This window comes from Myxocyprinus asiaticus, chromosome 38, assembly GCF_019703515.2.
Source record: "Myxocyprinus asiaticus isolate MX2 ecotype Aquarium Trade chromosome 38, UBuf_Myxa_2, whole genome shotgun sequence".
NCBI classification, from domain to species: domain Eukaryota; kingdom Metazoa; phylum Chordata; class Actinopteri; order Cypriniformes; family Catostomidae; genus Myxocyprinus; species Myxocyprinus asiaticus.
In genome coordinates this window covers 8,625,841-8,646,404 of record NC_059381.1, presented here as the reverse complement: position 1 = coordinate 8,646,404, position 20,564 = coordinate 8,625,841, and the positions used below count along the sequence as shown (strand labels likewise).

Sequence of the window (20,564 nt, the reverse complement as noted above, 5' to 3'; positions counted from 1 at the left end):
TTTCAAGAGTGTGTGTGTGTATGTGTGTTTTTGTAAGTAATTTGCATGTTTTAATCAGGAGAAAAAAATTAAATCAGAAAAGGGTGTGCGTGTTGGGGAGAGAGAGGACACACTCCCACCAGATTACAGATTCTCAGAGAAAGAGCTCCAAAAACTCCCCCTCCTCCAAAAGAGGTCAGACATCCATCATAATTTATGAAAGATGCTCAAGATTTGACATTGTATAAATTGTGGACTAATTATGTGTTCTAACGCCCTCAGTCTTTATCAGACATATAGTACATTACATCTGTCGAATGTTGTTTAGTTATGTGAGAATAGGTTGGTTGTAATAGTGTGTGGGTATTGGCTACGGTCACTGGATGCTGTGATCTGATTGGTGGATGTATCCCTTGTCCCAGCCCTCACTGGACACAGATGAAGCACTGGACATTCTCTCTGGAGGTTTCACGGCTCCCGCTGTAGCACCTGTTGTTAAGGCCCCCGTTCCTCCTCAACAGGTAATACTTTATAATAACTGTCATTAATAACATTATGGCAATGAACAGTATTATATAATGTACTGTAATGCTTATCATTTGAGTTTAGATTAAAACCACCACTGTTAATTTTGTCTAATCAGGAAAAGATGAAACCTACTGCAGTTCCTGAGAAGTCTAAAGATGTTCCCAAGGTAGGAAAGTTCGAAAGGTGGACTTTTACTGTGTAACGTGTGCTGTGTTGTTTTTAGCTCTTTTGTAGTCAGGACTCTGTCATTAATAAGATAATGTCAACAAACTATTTTTGCTTCAAATTTATATTCATTGTTAATTTGCCTAATTAGGAAAAGACGAAACCTACTGCAGTTCCTGAGAAGTCTAAAGATGTTCCCAAGGTAGGAAAGTTCGAAAGGTGGACTTTTTACTGTGTAACGTGTGCTGTGTTGTTTTTAGCTCTTTTGTAGTCAGGACTCTGTCATTAATAAGATAATGTCAACAAACTATTTTTGCTTCGAATTTACATTGTTAATTTGCCTAATCAGGAAAAGACGAAACCTTCTGGAGTTCCTGAGAAGTCTAAAGATGTTCCCAAGGTAAGAAATTTTGAAGGTGGACTTTTACTGTCAGTGTTTATTTTACAGTAATAACTGGCTTACTGTACATTAACAAATCAAATCCCTTTATTGTCACTCAACCATATACTCAAGTGCAACATTAGGTGAAAGTCTTTGGTGCGGTTCCAAGCAAACATCTGATTTACACATAACATAGTTTACACATCTTTTTACACAACACAATATACACCTAATAATGTTAGGTGTAACCCCCCCATGTAATCAGTGGAAATAAATATGAAGTGTTGTGTTGACATTCAGCTGTCAGTTGATAGTCAGTTGCCAGTGTATTATTAAGAGAAGTATAAAATGTGAGTCCAGTCTGAGGCTAATAAAGTGCAGTGCTGCTATATGTATCGTGAGCGATCAAGAGTTCAAAAGTCTGATTGCTTGGGGGAAGAAGCTGTCATGAAGTTGGCTGGTGCGGGTCTTGATGCTGCGATACCGCCTGCCTGATGGTAGCAGTGAAAGCAGCCCATGGCTCAGGTGGCTGGAGTCTCTGATGATCCTCCGAGCTTTTTTCACACACCGCCTGGTATATATGTCCTGGAGGGAGGGAAGCTCACCTCAGATGATGTGTCTGGCAGTTCGCACCACACTTTGCAGGGCTTTGCAGTTGAGGGCGGTGCTGTTGTCATACTAGGCATTGATGCAGCCAGTAAGGATGCTCTCTACAGTGCTGGTGTAGAACCATGTGGGGATGTGGCGGTTCATTCCAAACTTCCTCAGTCGTCTCAGGAAGAAGAGGCGCTGGTGAGCCTTCTTCACAACGACCTCAGTGTGGATGGACCATGTGAGTTCCTCAGTGATGTGGACACCGAGGAACTTGAAACTGCTGACTTTCTCCACTGGTGCTCCATTCCACCAGTGGCTGTGTTCTTTTTCTCTTCTCAACCATAAGCTCTTTGTCTTACTGACGTTGAGGGAGAGGTTGTGCTCCTGACACCAGCGTATCAGAGTGTGCACCTCCTCTCTGTAGGCTGTTTCATCATTGTCAGTGATCAGACCTACCACCGTCGTATCACAGCACACTTAATGATAGCATTGGAGCTATGTGTTGCCACACAGTCATGTGTGTACAGGGAATACAGGAGTGGGCTGAGAACACAGCCCTGCGGGGCTCCAGTGTTGAGGGTCAGCGATGGGCAGCAACATCTCCTCATTCTAACCACCTGCCGTCTGCTTGACAGGAAGTCCAGGATCAAGCTGCATGGCAAGCTGTTTAAGCCCAGAGCCTGGAGTTTCTCATCAAGCTTGGAGGGCACTATGGTGTTGAATGCTGAGCTGTAGTCTACAAACAGCATTCTCACTTATATGTTCCTTTTTTCCAGGTGGGAGAGAGCAGTGTGTAGTGTAGATGCAATGGCATCATCAGTGGAGCGGTTGTTGCGGTAAGCAAACTGCAGTGAGTCCAGTGAGGCAGGCAGCACAGAGCAGATGTAATCTCTGATTAGCCTCTCAAAGCATTTGCTGATGATGAGGGTCAGAGCAACAGGGCACCAGTCATTTAAGCAAGTGATTTTGAGTTGCTTTGGTACAGGCATAATGGTGGGCGTTCTTTCATGGCTACTTACCAAGTAAATGAAAAAAAATGACAACATTCGTTGAATTTTTTTTATTATGTGTAAAGAAAGAGACCATAGTGTGATTTGAGAGACATTAAACTAGCACGGCTATGTAGGAAAAATATCTGACCTTAGAATTCTGTGATTGGCCAATCAGAACCAAGTATTCCAGAGGCCTAATATGTGTTATAGAGTGCAACAGTCTGGTTCCAGAAGTAAAAATCCCATTCACTTTCTCCATAGGGTAATAGATTTTTAACAGTAACTTGAAAAGTTAAACTTTTATAGACAGACCTACCGTGAGCACCATTGTTGTTAATTGATGGTATTTGCTTCTGTTGAAGCCACCAGTCCACGTTAATTCAACTTTGTTTTTTAAAAATAGTATTTAATAACTGTATTCCTTGTGCATAACTATGCTACCTGTAAAACCCGAAGAGAGTCGATCAGAGAGTTGCCCCAAACTATCAGCGGCAAATAAGTTCTTCAGCATCCTGCCCACTCTAATGACGCCCTGTGAATGATGCAGTTGAGTCAGTCTCCCTAAACTCACAAGCTACTTATTTTTTTCACTGAATTATTGTTAGATATGATGCATTTATACACATTTGAAGCTGCCCAGATCTGACTGAGAAGCATATCTGTAATTAAATCAAATAATTATAATAATTAAATTATAATTCTCTATTTAATATTTTAAATATATTTTATATTATCGTATTATATTAATTTTTATTTTAAAATTAAAATAAAATAACAAAATAATTATTAAATAATTAGTTCATGTTTAAAATAAAATAATTCAGCCCATATAAGATGACATTAAGTCCAAACACACCCAAGCAGTGTGTGCATGCATGCAGGAGAGAGAGATTTTGTCTTTTAATTGATTTAAGATGGCCAGATGTGTTTTTGAAATATTTTTAATATTTTTGCGGATATATTTAATATTAAGAATAAATTTATTGAAAAGATGTTATTTTATATAGGCTACTGTATACTTTGCTTGTTATGATTTCTATGCTGATAATTCCCCCACATGGGGAAAAAAAAATGACTTATTGACATGAATAATGACAGCGAAACGCTGGAACCGGAACGGAAAAATACATTTTCTGCTCAGAACGAAATGAAATGAAAAACATTTTGTTTTTACTCCATGATTTTAAGGTCTTGATCTCGTCATGGACTCGGACACGTGTGGAATCTGACTTTTTCCTAAGACCAGTCGAGTCCCTTTAAAAAAAAAAAAAAAAAAAAGCCCACTTCTTTTTCTTGTTGTTTTTATCATCATCATCTTACTATTTCTTTCACTAAATTGTCAATTTGATTGACACATCCAGTATTAACCGATGATTGCTCATTTTCTTTTGCGCATGACTTGAGACTGCCACAAGGTCAAAAGAGTTATCTGGAGCCTGGTGTACGTTTGGGTAACAGGATGGTCTCCTCTTATAGTTTTGAAAAGTAATTATGCCCTGCCATAGCCGTCAAGACCTGAAGTTATAGTAAAGTAATACTGTATACAATGAATGGAATATAAAAGTACACAGAAGCTGGTAGTTTGTATCTCCATGCTAAGCCACATAGGCACTTCGCACCTTTAATTTGAGTTTTTTACTGACACATTGTTGCACGGACATGTCATAATTGTAATACAGTTGTGTTCACTTAACCTAGGATGTGGCATTTGCTTCATTTTTATTATTGACCGGTAATACTGTTTAAAACAACATAAGCCTAAGCAATTATAAGTTATATTTGATTTTCAGTGCATTCATAAAGTATTCAGACCCCTTCAGTTTTTTCACATTTTGTTATGTTGCAGCCTTATGCTAAAATGCTTTAAATTATACTTTTTTCACATCATTCTACACTCCATACCCCATAATGACAAAGCAAAAACCAGATTTTTGAAAACTTTGCAAATTTATTAAAAATAAAAAACTGAAATATCACATTGACATAAGTATTCAGACCCTTTGCTATGACACTTGAAATTTAGCTCAGGTGCATCCCATTTCTCTGGATCATCTTTGAAATGTTTCTACACTTTGATTGGAGTCCACCTGTGGCAAATCCAATAGATTGGACATGATTTGGAAAGGCACACACCTGTGTATATAAGGTCTCACAGCTGAAAATGCATATCTGAGCAAAAAACATCCCATGAGGTCAAAGGAACTGCCTGCAGAGCTCAGAGACAGGATTGTGTTGAGGTACAGATCTGGGGAAGGCAAAAAAATAAATAAAATTCGGCTGCATTGAAGGTTCCCAAGAGCACGGTGGCCTCCATAATTCTTTTTTTTTTTTTTTTTTACTACCCATTTTGGAATGCCAAACTCCCAATGCGCTTTAAGTCCTCATGGTGGCGTAGTGACTCGCCTCAATCCGGGTGGCGGAGGACAGATCTCAGTTGCCTCCGTGTCTGAGACCGTCAATCCACGCATCTTATCACATGGCTTGTTGAGCATGTTACTGCTGAGACGTAGCACGTGTGGAGGCCCACACTATTCTCCACAGCATCCACGCACAACTAACCATGCGCTTCACCGAGAGCGAGAACCACACATTATAGCAACCACGAGGAGGTTACCCCATGTGACTCTACCCTCCCTAGCAACCGGGCCAATTTGGTTGCTTAGGAGGCCTGGCTGGAGTCACTCAGCACTGGAGTCAAACTCTTGGCTCCAGGGGTGGTACTCAGCATCATCGGCGTCGCCAGGTCATTTTCTGGGGCTTCAGCCCTGAATGTTTTGACTGTAGCCTCGAATGTAATTTTAAATGTAGGCTACGCAGTAATATTGCTACATTTTGTTTGAAGTTCATATGATGTGAACCCCCCTCCCCCCCCACTCCCGCTCAGCCCCGAACCTCCTCAAGTCCTAGAAACGCCCCTGCTCAACGTCAATACTCACAGAGCTACCCAGGCCCCCGGCCTCCATAATTCTTAAATGAAAGAAGTTTGGAACAACCAGGACTCTTCCTAGAGCTGAGCAAACTGAGCGATTGGGGGAGAAGGGCCTTGGTAAGAGTAGTGACCAAGAACCCAATGGACACTCTGGTTGGGCTCCAGAGATCATGGTGGAAATGGGAGAAACTTGTAGAAGGACAACCATCACTGCAACACTCCACCGATCTGGGCTTTTGTTTTAGTTTTGATCTGTTTTGCTAGTTCTAAGGGTGTTGGCTAGCAAACATAAAATGCATCACTCTCTCTCCTTTGCTTTCACTCATTCAGTTTCAGCATTTTGTTGCCTAATCAGCTCACACACACACACACACACACACAGTTTGTTCAACCGGTGGTTGTTTAAGTTAGTATCCGAAAAGTGGCGTGTTGTTTGTGTTGATGTCTTGGTATGCAGAGGGTGTGTCTTTACTTTTCCTGCCATGGCACATGCCTTTTTTCATTTTCTCTGAAATTGAACTTGTGGCTCCCTCTAATGGTCATTTCTAGAATTACAACTATGAAGAATCTTTTGTCATTGTACATTAAAATGTGTCACATTTAGTGTTTTTTCATGCATTAATTTGTGTTTGTTTTATGTCATCAGCCTATAAGCACAGATGAGGCGCTGGACTCGCTCTCGGCTGGGTTTGTGTCTTCAGCTCCGAGTGCTCCTAAGAAGACAGAGGTGGTGAGTTTATCGATCTCCTATACAGAGACTCCACTTAAAGCTGAAGTGTGTAATTTCTGTGTGATTAGCGTCACCAAACAGATTTGCAAAAATAATGATTTTCCAGTGGTCCATTAAACCGATAGCCTTATGCCATTGGTTGAGCTAATGTTGCTGTGTCAGTCTGGTCAGGATGCTCAAAAAAAAAAAAAAAAAACAGAGCAATGTTTTGATAGCACCACAGTGTTTCACAGTGTTTTTCTGGGAAATCAACCTACAAATGGCTCATAGTTTATATTTAAAGTCTCTGCATATTAAGCAGGGACTGGAGAAAGTATTTTGACATTGAAAAAGAAAGTTATACACTTCAAGCTTTAATCTAGAGGTGGAACAGATGTATTTGTTTCTTTGTTTGATATTTATTCCTTCCTTTTTTAGAAAACTGAAACCATTGGTGCAGTGGATGCGCGCTCCAACTTTGCTCCTCCTCCAGCTTATCAGCAGGTAATTTTAAAATATGTCACACAATGTCTTCTGATATTATTTGCATGTCCAATCACCAAACATGTCTCTCTGTCCTAAGAAACAACAGGCGACGTCTCAACCTGCTCCTGTAACCAAATCACCTGCTCCACCAGCTGACAAGAAAGCCAAGATAGAGAAGGTAAAACAGAAGATTTTCCACAAGAACAGAAACTACCAAACAGAATTGTTGTTATATATAAAAGAACTGTGTATGAACGTATGCCACAATTCTTCATTTACCTTCAACTCAAAGATTATATTTGAGATTACATGTGAAATGATCATTAATGTGCTCTTTTAGATCCTCAATAAGGGACAGAGTGTGAAACTTTCTGAATGAGGATCATTAAGTATCTTTGTCCTTTTATTCCTTTCCAGCTGGACAGTTCCATGCCGATGGACGCTCTAAGCTCTTTGGGAGACACACTGGGCGCTCCAGAACCACCAAAGAAACTACCTGAACTCAAACCTGGTGACATAGTTGATGTAAGGTCTCTATTTACTCTTTCGTCATTTATATTCAATTATTTTTAAAGACACAATCTGAAATTTAGACAAAATATTAAATGTGGAAATCATCTTTGAATGACATTTCAAGAGTGTGTGTGTGTGTATGTGTGTTTTTGTAAGTAATTTGCATGTTTTAATCAGGAGAAAAAAATTAAATCAGAAAAGGGTGTGCGTGTTGGGGAGAGAGAGGACACACTCCCACCAGATTACAGATTCTCAGAGAAAGAGCTCCAAAAACTCCCCCCTCCTCCAAAAGAGGTCAGACATCCATCATAATTTATGAAAGATGCTCAAGATTTGACATTGTATAAATTGTGGGCTAATTATGTGTTCTAACGCCCTCAGTCTTTATCAGACATATAGTACATTACATCTGTCGAATGTTGTTTAGTTATGTGAGAATAGGTTGGTTGTAATAGTGTGTGGGTATTGGCTACGGTCACTGGATGCTGTGATCTGATTGGTGGATGTATCCCTTGTCCCAGCCCTCATTGGACACAGATGAAGCACTGGACATTCTCTCTGGAGGTTTCACGGCTCCCGCTGTAGCACCTGTTGTTAAGGCCCCCGTTCCTCCTCAACAGGTAATACTTTATAATAACTGTCATTAATAACATTATGGCAATGAACAGTATTATATAATGTTCTGTAATGCTTATCATTTGAGTTTAGATTAAAACCACCACTGTTAATTTTGTCTAATCAGGAAAAGATGAAACCTACTGCAGTTCCTGAGAAGTCTAAAGATGTTCCCAAGGTAGGAAAGTTCGAAAGGTGGACTTTTTACTGTGTAACGTGTGCTGTGTTGTTTTTAGATCTTTTGTAGTCAGGACTCTGTCATTAATAAGATAATGTCAACAAACTATTTTTGCTTCAATTTTATATTCATTGTTAATTTGCCTAATTAGGAAAAGACGAAACCTACTGCAATTCCTGAGAAGTCTAAAGATGTTCCCAAGGTAAGAAATTTTGAAGGTGGACTTTGACTGTCAGTGTTTATTTTACAATAATGACTGGCTTACTGTATCTTATCCCACTTATTTCATGGCTACTTACCAAGTAAATGAAAAAAATGACAACATTCGTTGAATGTTTTTTATTATGTGTAAAGAAAGAGACCATAGTGTGATTTGAGAGACATTAAACTAGCACGGCTATGTAGGAAAAATATCTGACCTTAGAATGCTGTGATTGGCCAATCAGAACCCAAGTATTCCAGAGGCCTAATATGTGTTATAGAGTGCAACAGTCTGGTTCCAGAAGTAAAAATCCCATTCACTTTCTCCATAGGGTAATAGATTTTTAACAATAACTTGAAAAGTTAAACTTTTAAAGACAGACCTACCATGAGCGCCAGTTTAATAACTGTATTCCTTGTGCATAACTATGCTACCTGTGAAACCCGAAGAGAGTCAATCAGAGAGACGACCCAAACTGTCATCAGCAAATAAGCTCTTCAGCGTCCGCCCACTCTAATGACGCCCTGTGAATGATGCAATCGAGTCAGTCTCCCTAAACTCTCTAGCTACATATATATTTTGCAATATAATTAAAATGTATTGCTTATATACTTACAATCAACAATGTCATTCACAGTGCTAGATGGGATTGTAGTTCTTTGTCCAATTTTGTATACCTGATGTGTATGACTTTCTTCTGCTGAACACAAAGATTTTTTGAAGAATATTTCAGCTCTGTAGGTCCATAAAATGCAAGTGAACGGTGGCCAGAACTTTAAGGTCCAAAAAGCACAAAGACAGCATAAAAGTAATCCATATAACTCCAGTGGTTAAATCTATATCTTCTGAAGCGATATGATAAGTGTGTGTGAGAAACAGATTGTTATATGTGAATATTGATTATTTTATTTTATTTATTTTTTTACTATAAATCTCCACCTTTGACCAGCCCCGACCAGTGGGTGGCAATATGCACGAGGAATGTAAATTGCCAAAATATAAAGAAAAAGAATGTGAACGTGAAAGTGGAGATTTATAGTAAAAAATGACTTCAGTCATCTGTTTCTCACCCACACTTATCATATCACTTCTGAAGATGTAGATTTAACCACTGGAGTCATATAGATTACTTTTATGCTGCCTTTATGTGCTTTTTTGACCTTCAAAGTTCTGGCCACCATTCACTTGCATTGTATGGACTTGCAGAGCTGAAATATTTTTCTAAAATCTTCATTCGTGTTCAGCAGAAGAAAGTCATACACATCTGGGATGGCATGAGGGTAAATAGTGATAGTTCATATTTGGGTGAACTATCCCTTTAACTCCTGCATTCTTACAGAAATTTTATTTGATTTTTTTCTGTTTTTTTTTTTTCTTTTAGCCTAAAGTGGAGGAATTATCAGCATTAGATGCTCTGGCAGGTGATTTTGTGGCTCCTGCACAGACTGCTCATAAGGTAAATTACAATCAATCACAAAGAAAATAACTTTTTAATGCTCAATTCAAATTTTTGCTTTTGTTATGTTTAGTTCAGTTATTCTTGTATTTGTTAATGCCCTAAATAGATAGCATTGTAATTTGTTCCCCTTTTTTTCCATTATTCTACTCTATTCTATTCTATTCTATTCCATTCTTGCTGTAGGTTTCTTCTGCTGTTCCCAATAGAGTACCTCCAGGACCCAAACAAAAATCACAGACAGACGAGGTATTGCAAGTACTGGACAAAAAATACAAAAAGCAAAGATGTATTCACACATGTCCACAAAATTGAGCACGATAAGCAGACAGTCTTTATCAGTATTTTATATATATATATATATATATATATATATATATATATATATATGTGTGTGTGTGTGTGTGTTCCCAAACTGTAGTCATTAGTTTGGGAACAGAATATTTAATTAAATAGAAAAGTGTGAAAATGCTGACAGATGTCTTTCTGATTTCAAAAACATATCTGAACAGATTTTAAAAATCTCTCTCCATCTCTGTCCCGCTTTATTTTCTAGGATGCTCTCAGCGCTTTGGGCGACACTCTGGGTGCACCAGAACCACCAAAAAAATTACCTGAACTGAAACCTGAGGATATTGTTCATGTAACAACTATTACAAATTTTCAGAATTCTAATACGATTTTTTTATTCTAATTATTTTCAAATCTAATCTTAAATGTAGACATAGCATAGATATAATCTTTAAAAACAACTACAATTTTTTGTTTTGTTTTATAATTGCAATTATTTATTTATTTTTTTTGTCAGGAGAAGGATGTGACATCAGAGAAGGGTGTGCGTGTTGGGGAGAGAGAGGACACACTCCCACCAGATTACAGATTCTCAAAGGAAGACCTTGAAAAACATCCTCCTCCTAAAACAGAGGTAATTTTGAACTTTGTTCGTATGTGTAGAATCAGTCATATGGATTTGTGTTATAATTGGTCACTCTTGCTGGATCCTGTGATTTGATCGGAGGATGTTGTGTTCTAGCCTTCCTTAGATGTTACTGAAGCTTTGGACATTCTGTCTGGCGATTTTAAGGACACCCCTGCACCATCTGCTGCCAAGACCTCTGTTTGTCCTTCTTCAAAGTCTCCAGCTAAGGTGAGAGTCATGGGCTTTCCCATAGAGAAGAAAAATCACAAAGGAGATCTCTTTAATGTCTCAATTGTTTCTCCTAGACCGCAATGAGTTCAAATGGAGAGTCTTAATTTTTTCTTCTGAAAAGAGACACTAGTAATGTCACGCTTGTCTCCTCTAGAGTTTTAAAGTCACATGAGCTATGAAAGAGCAACCTCTGTGCAATACAGTCTGTCTTTTTCATTATCATATTGTCAAAGTTTGTTTTAACCTCTGTTTTCTCACCTTTGGCTTTGCAAGGCAGTATTGTACCACCACTGCTGCACTCGAAACATATTTAAAACCAACACATAATTTTTGATTATGACAAAGAACATATTTGCTGACCTGAAGAAGACTGTATATCATTGACTGTCTGTCTCTGTCTCAGAAATCAATGGATGATACAGCGGCTCTTGACCTTCTATCTTGTGAATTCACTGAAGTACCCACCGTGAAACCATCTGCACCCGAAGCCCACCACTTTACTCCTGAACCAGTCCCCCCAACCCACACGGTACCACAAACCAGCCTGCATGTTCTGTATTACTGAACTGTCTGCAAAAATAACAAAATACATCCCTATAAATTCATTAGACACAATCTCACTGGAGTTTGCATTGGGGTAGTGAAAGTGATTGGCGTCTTTGCTGTTTACTGTTTTTGTATATTTGTTTTTTTTATTATTATTTGTCTTTGTTTTTAGGCACCAGGTCCAGCTTTGGAGCAGCTGGCGGAAAAACTGATTCCACACTTGCCAAACACCAAACCTAAAGACAGCAAACCAAAGGTGAGGATTAGCCGATAGGTTCATTGGCAGGGTTATTTGAACATGGAACATACATTTCCAGTACACAAATGTATGCAAAAACATTTGCATTCAAACTCAAATGTTGACTCTGAAGAAATGTGGAATATTGAACAAATACACTATTTTCATTGAACAAAATTCCTCTTGTTTGGTATTTTATGGATATCTAGGTTTAATTTCCACAGTCTTCCTCATTTAAAGTTTGATATTTGAATAAACAATGTAAGGGAGAGAAGAAATATGAGAAAACGAGACACCTTTATGTACAGGATAATGTACAGTCATTATCCCAAAGTAAATCCGGTCATTATTGCAAAATGGATCTGTCTTTTATCACTCCAAATGGGTGTATTTTGCGATTAATGAATAGCTGACTGCACTCAAAAGAATGTTTTTGCCTATTTTAAAGATTTACCCATTTCAATTTCAAAACAAAATTATATAAAATTGGATTTTAACAAAATTTAATTAATAAAACCTAAAAGCTTGATGTATGTTACTTTTTCAGTGTTAAAATACTTTCTTCTTTCCCATCTTAATATGCAGAGACAACTATAAGACATTCATAGGTTCATTTTCTCGAAAACACTGTGTTTCTGTGGCACTATAAAAATTCTTCTGTTTGTTTAGAGCGACCAGCTTAGTCCCGCACCAACAACATCACTCAACCAATGGTGTGAGTTGTGGGCGGGGCTATCTGACTGTTTGAACAACTGCAGATGAGGGCCGTATTTGGAAAGGTGTTTTGAAAACATTGTTTATTTTTGCAATTCCGTTCGGTGGCGCTAGTGTCGTAGAAATTACATACTTCAGCTTTAAATATTTTTTTTAATTCATTTTGTTAAAGATTACTCAATTCAATTTGATGGAATTTTGCTATGAAAATTTAAATTCATAAATCTTTAGAAAAAACATTTGAATGGTACATTATCCAGCTTATTACATGTTAATTTTCCAAATGATTTAATAAATGGATATTAAATATTGATTTGAGTTTAAATTAATTGTATTATTTAAGTTATTATTATTATTATTATATAAGAAGAAATAATCCACAAAGTGATACACTATGTAGGAAACCAGTTGCCTGTTACAGTTGGTCAGTTATACAGTTTATCAGTCATTATGCAAACATATTTGGCCGCAGAATGCTGCAATTGACCAATCAGAGTCAAGTATTCCATAGTTACAGAGTTGAGTAATAAATTTGGATAAAGTCGGAGTATGCTATTTCCCTATAAGTACCAGGCTTTCCCCCTGACCCTTTTTACTGGTTCAAACCAGTTTATATCAGGGGTCTCTTTCTGATTACAGGGGAAAGTGGGAAAACCAAAATCTAAATCAAAGGTAGGTTATAAATGGAACTGGTATGAGTTTTTTCGGTTTGCTTTGGCTGTCTATCAAGCACGCCAGCATGAGGAAATGCCAAATACAGCAAAAACATCCCATATATCATTCCACTGGCTGAACTGCAAGCACATGTTTTTAAAAGGTTAAGGAACAGTTTAAGGGTAATGGTAAACGTGATAAATGTGAGCTGTTCTATGGCAGCTAACCTGGCTTTCCGTGCATCTTTTTGCGTAACCAGGCAGGCAGATGCGTTTTTTTTAGGCATTGTGCCTGATTTGGTACACCAAGGCTTTGCATATACAAATCAATGAGGAGTTATATAGTGCCAGAATCATTATTCCATCTGTACACGTTAAGGCTTTTCACACAGCGCTTAACCCTAGGTTATCGTCTTTTTCATTTTTTTATTTTGAAAGGTTGATAGCACTTGTCACAATTCTCGTCTTTTGGCTTGCATTCTTAAAATTCTGTTTTTGTGTTCCAGAAACCCTCAGTAGGAGAGTCATTGGCTGTTGACAAGCTGTCTGGTCAGCTGAGCTCAGATGTGGTGCCTTCATCTTCCACAAAGGGTGGAAAAAGATAGATCCATACGTCAGTATCTGCATAATGTAAAAAAAAAAAAAACCCTTTTAAGAACATGTCCAGGTTATATTTCACCCCAAACTACTTTCAGGACCTTTAAAGGGACAGTTCACCCAAAAATGAAAATTCTGTAATTATTTACTCACCCTCATGTTGTTCCAAACCTGTATGACTTACTTTCCTCTGTGGAACACAAAAGGAGATGTTAGGCAGAATGTTAGTCTCAGTCACCATTCACTTTTGTTGTATGGAAAAGAGATGCAATGAAAGTAAATGGTGACTGAGACAATCATACTGCCTAGCATCTCCTTTTGTGTTCCACAGAGGAAGAAGAAAATCATATGGGTTTGGAACAACATGAGGGTGAGTAAGTTATGAGAACATTTTGATTTTCGCCATTGTGACATCATTTTCATGACAGTTAAGCACACAAAAAAAAATCTCATTCTCAAAAATAATGATGCATTGTTTGTTTAAATTGTAAATTATTTTGTATTCCTACATTTTTATTACTAATTATTAATTATAAATGTAATTATAATTAATTTATTATGATTAAAAACAAATTATTTATGGTAGTATTTGTTCTGTTTTATTTGTACTAATTTAAAATGAATAAATCATTTTTTTTTTCTTTTAACTGTCATACAGTAAAAATGAACTTTAATTTGAATTATCTTTGAGAATAATGGGAATTTAAAAAATAAAAGTAAAACATCCAGATACATTACGGTATAGGGTAATTTCTGGGACAAGGTGCTTGTTATGCAAGTAATGTCACCCTGCAAAAAAAAAAATAAAATCTCAGAGGTCCTAAAAATAGGCATATATTTCTTTTAACAAAATATATTTTTTTTTTGCTTGATTTAGGGGTGAAATGTTTTCATGTCATTTTGTGTCATGAGATTCCCCTATAAACCTTAAATCCTAAAATAATAATTAAACAACAATAATAAATCCTCTTTTATTAACTGATTCTAAAAGTAGTTACTGTATTGTATTTTTTAGGTTTACGTTGGATTACATCTCATCCCAATCACAAGAAACTGTCAACAGAGGGAGCTGCTTGGACAAGAAATATATTTTATGGTGGACACGGAATGAAAAATATATATAACTGCACAGAGACACTTAAACATGTATTTTAAAAGTTTCTCCCCTCCTTCAAGTAAATTTCCTAAAGCAAAAAATAAATAAAAATGTAATGATCTTTTATCTCCTTGTGACTGATAAAACTGACTGATGGTTGGTTATATCAAGAGGAAATATTGTTCTTTCAGCTCAAAGTAATCTCTTTTCGGTGAGGTGTTGTGATATAGTTATTCCCACAGTAAAAATAATATGCTGTTTACTGGGGAGTCTCAACAGTCTAATTCTATTTATAGAGTTTTCTGTTGTTTGGAAAATTTTTGAGACACTATTGTACAGAGACTTCATTGTTATGAATTCATTTACCGTTTACAATACAGAGATTCCTATAAGGAATTACTGTAGATGACCTTGATTATGATACCTTTTGAATGCTGTTGTATATCTGTATGACACTAATTCAAAAGAAAGTTTGTGTGGGAATTGTTTTTCTTTGTGCGTTATTACAAAACGGTTAGTGTTGTTTCCTAAAGTGTACTTACAAGGATTCTCTCCATCTGTCTGTAAAAAAACTGTTTAAAAAAAAAAAAAATTACAAAATTACAAAACAATTAAAATGAGTCTAATTTAAGGCCTTGTTCCATTCGAGCAACTTCCTGTTGCACTGTTAACGTTTTATTTACTTGATTTCAGAGGTGATTTCAGAATTGTGTAGCTTAAAGCTCAAGATTTTAACACATTTATTTTCAAAACCACTAGCAAGTTCACAGGTGTTGCATTAGATGTGTTGGGTTTAGTCACAATCTTTCATTTTCATTTTAACTAAGATGTGTTGGTTTAAGGGCAACCACAACACTACAGATTGTTTAATCACAAAGGACAGACTCGGAGCTATAACCTTTTAATCCGACAGTGTATGACAGAAAAGGAGTTTCATAATTCTTAACAATTAGACGTTTTCCGTCTTGTTAGATCTTCCAAAGAACGTTGTGACGGTGGTTATTTTCAAGAAGGGGTTTCTATCATCAGAAGAAGCCCAATTATGTTTGTTTTGATGGTTTGTAAGAATGTGTTTTTAATGGTCATGTGCAAATAAAGATGTGGTTGATATTTTGGGGCTCAAATAGGCTATATTATTTTTGGGTGCATGCTGTTTGTGGAGAATTACAATAGTTGATCAAATACATCTTTAAATGTAAATTCAGGCTATAATAACTGTTTAGTCCAGCTTTCTTCATCTTAACTGGTGAACAGTTTGTGTTGTCACCACTTTGAGCAAGCTTGTAATTTAACACTTTATACTGTAGAAGGGCAACATTGTTTTTGAAAAGATATGCGTTACTGATGTCACAAAGCATATTTTGAAATAAAAGAGTGTATTTACCCCCAGGCTTTTCTGTTTTACTGTTTATTTCCGCTGACGATGTTAATAACCATTGCTGTAAATTAAAGGGATAGTTCACCCAAAAATGAAAATTCTGTCATCATTTACTAACACTCATGCCTTCCCAGATGTGTATGACTTTCTTTCTTCTACTGAATGCAAATGAAGAGTTTTAGATGAATATTTCAGCTCTGTAGGTCCATACAATGCAAGTGAGTGATGGCCAGAACTTTGAAGCTCTAAAAACCACATAAAGGCAGCATAAAAGTAATTCATTTTACCCCGGTGGTTAAATCCAGATCTTTAGAAGTGATATGATCGGTGTGGGTGAGAAACAGATCAATATTTAAATCCTTTTTTACTGTCAATCTCCACTTTCACTTTCAAATTCTTCTACTTTTCTTTTTGCCGATTCGCATTCTTTGTGCATATTGCCACTTACTGGGCAGGGAGGAGAATTTTTAATACAAAAGGTCTTGCATATTGATCTGTTTCTCACCCACGCTCATCATATCTGAAGATATGGATTTTAATCTGGAGTCATATGGATTACTTATATGCTGCCTTTATGTGCTTTTTGGACCCTCAAAGTTCTGGCCACCATTCACTTTTATTGTATGAACCTACAGAGCTGTGATATTCTTCAAAACAATACTTTGTGTTCAGCAGATAAAAGAAAGTCACACACATCTGGGATGACATGAGAGTGAGTAAATGATGAGAGAACTTTCATTTTTGGTTGAACTATCCCTTTAAGGGCTTAATTTGATTGGATGGATGGATGGATGGATGGATGGACAAGTCTTTTGATATGAGAAATTAAATAATTTGTGGCATGATTTGTGTGCATTTCAATTTTTTTTATCTACTGAATGTAGTAATATGTATGAACAGGATATAAAAACACAAGTCTAGAATTGTATTGTATGTTTTTACTGAAATTATACTGTGAATCAGTATAGCAAACCAAAAAATTTTTTTTTTTTTTTTTTTTGACATCTGCATTCTATGAGTGGCTATGCACATAATTTTTGTTTAATGTTTATTGAGTTGCTGTTCAACCTCTTGCAAACAGAGGGCAGATTTGCTCTTTTAAGCATTACAATTCACACACCAAAGTAGGGGATGCATTGCAGTGTCATACAGTATAATGTAACAAGGAACAAGTTTTAATTTTAACCAAACATAAGTGTACACATCGAATAAAAAATCGATTATAAAACATTTTGTCATCAGTAAAAAATGCAATAAAAAAATAAAAAAACACAAAAACATCAGTAGATGTAACAGCTGCAAATAAGACCAAAGGCTCTACAGACCTAATAGTCTTGAAAGAGGAAACATACTCAAAGGACGAAAATGAAATCTTTACTTTCTTGGACTTTCCTGGATTTTTATCGGCGCTAGAAGTGGTTGTTGGGCAGTTTAGCATGGTCAGCAGGTCTGCTTTGAGGTCTGAAAATGAGGAAGATTAAATCAGGGATATTTGCAATGAAACTACCATTGCTCATTGCAGAAAAATAAAAATGTGCCTTGCATTAAAGTTGACAAAAGCGCGTGACTTACTGTCTTTTGTAATGATGGGGACAACGTCTTGTTCTTAAACCTTAATAAAAATAGAAAGTTTGAGCAGATTTTCTTTTTCACTGAGCAAAGTTAAAGCAAAGCATTTTTTCAAACATTTTACTACATTTTGCAATAAATTCTCAATGTAAAAAAAAACTAGAAAACTAGAGTCAAGATAAACTTTATCACTCTAAATGTTGTGCAGATATAGCAGTGTTTATGACAATGTTTAAATGTATGCATAATATGGTTAAATTGTAAATTGTGTAAATATAAAAATTCATCTTGAACTTTCACAAATAGTGTCCTCCTATGTTGTCAATATCTTTGTCGTAAGTGCACAGTTTTGCGGCCAGACCCCTTTTCCATTAGTTTAGTATTAAGTGTTGCATCTTTAAAACAGCATTAATGGGATTGCTCTCTTCTCTAGATAAGATTTCCCTAATATATCTTTTAAGTCATTTATTAATCATTATATTTTGTATGTATGTCTTAATAATCAATAATTTGACAGATTTGATAGACTCTTTTAATTGTTCTTGCAACTCCTCCAAAATAATTGAGTATAAAGCATTGAAATGTGGGTTCTTATTTGCTTTTTCTCATCACTGCAAATTATCACATTTTTCAGTTTTGATTCCAGTGACAACACACTTTATGATTGTCAAAGTAGTTATTGGTATTCCTTTTTTTTTTTTTTTTTTTTCACTTTAATGTAGGCTACCTCAGAGTAAACAATTTTACTGCTAAGTAAAACAAAAAGTACACCATTTACTGCACCGTGCATAATTTGCTTTTTGCCACTTTATCCATGAAAGGTGTGGATAAGACTTACGGTTGCAGTACAAAATTGTGACGATCAGCAGAATGAGGAGCAGACCACAGCCAGTCGACAAAGATGACAATATCCAAATCTCACAATTGAGGAAAGGTTTGATTTCTGTGAACAATTACAACTCCAAATAATTACAAGACTTTTTACTTAATTGTTTATTCATAACTAATATTCATCTTTCTTTTACCATTCATAATTGCTGTTTTTTATTTGCCAATTGCATAAATTATTATTATTATTATTATTTATTATTATTATTGTTGTAGTAAGTTCCTTATTTATTTAGTTAGTTAGTTAATACCTGATTTCTTGCATGTACACTTTGGTTTCACTGTAGTCACCACCTCAGGCTTTGCCTTTGTTGTTGGAGCAATTTTTGGAGGTTGTGTTGCTGGATCTGGAACACAGGCATATTAGAGAATGTGTTGTGGACACAAATATAATTTGATAGTATTATTGTAGGTTTTGTGAAAGTCATATTATACTGATCACAGCTTTTGTTAAAAAAAAATAAAAAGTGAAAGGGGACATTTTTGCATTTTGCAGACTTCCAAAGCCTAAGTTAGCAGACAAATGCAAAAGTGATCACTCTTTCTGTTTAAGCAAATTGCAACAAACTAATATGATATTGATACAAAGTAATATACAGATGCCCACCTGGTTCTCCCTTAATATTTGAGAGCTTTCCAAAGGTGAGCCTATTGTTGTTAAATACTGCACAACTGTACGCACCGCTATCTCTCTTTTTCTCAAAAGACTGAATGACCAAATGCATCTTCCCACTTGTTTCAACAATTTTGTAATTTTCATTTTCAACTTTGACCTTTATATCTTTGTTTTTAGTAGTAAATAAGAATTCTGGGCCAGCATCGTTTATTCGAAACCATAAAATCATCAAGCCAAAGGCTTCAAGGTCACATCTGACTTGTACTTCCTCTCCTTCTTTAAATGTGCGTGCACAGCTCCCTGGAAACAAAGAAAAGATTTTAGTTTATTTTAGTTTTTTATTTTAGTTTTTTAGAAAATGTTTTAATCAATGTGCAAAACAATACCACCCGTTACTGACTTGACATACTGGCATAATTATGTACCCATTGCTTTAACTGAATTTCTCTGCATTCAGTGGAGTGAAAAACTGAATTCAGTTGTAGGTCTTTTCTTATTGCATTAACTAAAAGTAACTTTTATATACCTTTATTTAATTTTCAGCACTTAAATACACATTTGATGCCCCTATAAGTGCATCATTTTACGCTGTGGGCATGGTTGGCAAGTTAAAATAAAATAAAATAAAAAATCATTTAAATACTTTTCTGAACAGTTCATTAAACAGTTTGGCTGGCTGATATATATATATATATATATATATATATATATATATATATATATATATATATATATATATATATATATATATATATATATATATATAATATGATAATAGATCCAGTATATTTTATCAAGTCATAATGAGAGTAATTTTGTTTTGGTCTATAGTCATCTGAATGTAAATTGTTACATGTCCATACACCACTTTTTCTATAAAATAACAAGAAAGTTATACTTACCATGAAGTAGGGAAAAAATCACACAAAATCCAATGGATAATTGATGCATTTTTTTCAATTCTCAGTGTAGGCTTTCAGTTCTACAACTGTAGGAACAAAACTATTCAAAGGAGGGGAAAAAAACGTCCTAGCCTGCCCCTCCCAGCCCCTCACTTTCTTTCTCTTTTACATCTGGTTTTTAACTGCACTGAACAACTGGACAAAGGGAAATAAATGTATCAAAATGTACTATTTGTTTGTTGCCACTAATTGTGACATTATTTAAAGAAATAAATATATAATTTAAGCAGAAATGCACTCATAAACATAAGAACAAAATGAAATTAAATGACTGAATAGTGGATATAAGGGATCAAATTGCGGACATAAAGATGCTCAATGAAAATTTTAGCATATTCATAAAAGTATGCCATGTAGAGTAAAGCTATCATCATCTCTTTTCAGCTCACTGCTTAACAGCCTAAACTGAATATAATGCTGTTTAATACA

General features: G+C 35.9%; 2 protein-coding genes across 2 annotated transcripts in view; one reads left to right on the top strand and one right to left on the bottom strand.

The window, feature by feature from the left end:
• LOC127428625 (titin-like) overlaps positions 1 to 16,111 on the top strand; it is a 76,896-nt gene extending 60,785 nt beyond the window's left edge. The window contains 24 exon segments of the mRNA XM_051677088.1: positions 59 to 152; positions 155 to 174; positions 402 to 500; positions 623 to 673; positions 824 to 874; positions 1,022 to 1,072; positions 6,216 to 6,299; positions 6,717 to 6,782; positions 6,862 to 6,942; positions 7,182 to 7,289; positions 7,455 to 7,571; positions 7,799 to 7,897; positions 8,020 to 8,070; positions 8,222 to 8,272; positions 9,654 to 9,728; positions 9,915 to 9,977; positions 10,285 to 10,371; positions 10,537 to 10,653; positions 10,762 to 10,875; positions 11,282 to 11,407; positions 11,597 to 11,680; positions 13,016 to 13,048; positions 13,536 to 13,642; positions 14,642 to 16,111. Of these exon segments, the coding sequence (XP_051533048.1) occupies positions 59 to 152; positions 155 to 174; positions 402 to 500; positions 623 to 673; positions 824 to 874; positions 1,022 to 1,072; positions 6,216 to 6,299; positions 6,717 to 6,782; positions 6,862 to 6,942; positions 7,182 to 7,289; positions 7,455 to 7,571; positions 7,799 to 7,897; positions 8,020 to 8,070; positions 8,222 to 8,272; positions 9,654 to 9,728; positions 9,915 to 9,977; positions 10,285 to 10,371; positions 10,537 to 10,653; positions 10,762 to 10,875; positions 11,282 to 11,407; positions 11,597 to 11,680; positions 13,016 to 13,048; positions 13,536 to 13,634 (1,821 nt within the window). The 3' untranslated portion in view covers positions 13,635 to 13,642; positions 14,642 to 16,111.
• A 694-nt stretch (positions 16,112 to 16,805) lies between these two features.
• cd8a (CD8a molecule) lies at positions 16,806 to 20,233 on the bottom strand. Its single transcript, XM_051677484.1, has 6 exons — positions 20,076 to 20,233; positions 19,165 to 19,473; positions 18,809 to 18,904; positions 18,508 to 18,612; positions 17,673 to 17,712; positions 16,806 to 17,561 (listed from the first exon to the last, which is right to left on the bottom strand). The coding sequence occupies exons 1-6, from the start codon at positions 20,122 to 20,124 to the stop codon at positions 17,510 to 17,512; spliced, it is 651 nt and encodes a 216-aa protein (XP_051533444.1). The 5' UTR covers positions 20,125 to 20,233; the 3' UTR covers positions 16,806 to 17,509.
• Positions 20,234 to 20,564: the final 331 nt, after the last annotated feature.

Excerpts from the sequence above, each read along its gene's own strand:
- cd8a (XM_051677484.1), bottom strand. The coding sequence starts at position 20,124 with ATGCATCAATTATCCATTGGATTTTGTGTGATTTTTTCCCTACTTCAT. Across the intron at positions 17,713-18,507 it reads CACAATTTTGTACTGCAACC|GTTTAAGAACAAGACGTTGT; the intron begins GTAAGTCTTATC and ends ATTTTTATTAAG. Across the intron at positions 17,562-17,672 it reads CCCCATCATTACAAAAGACA|ACCTCAAAGCAGACCTGCTG; the intron begins GTAAGTCACGCG and ends CCTCATTTTCAG.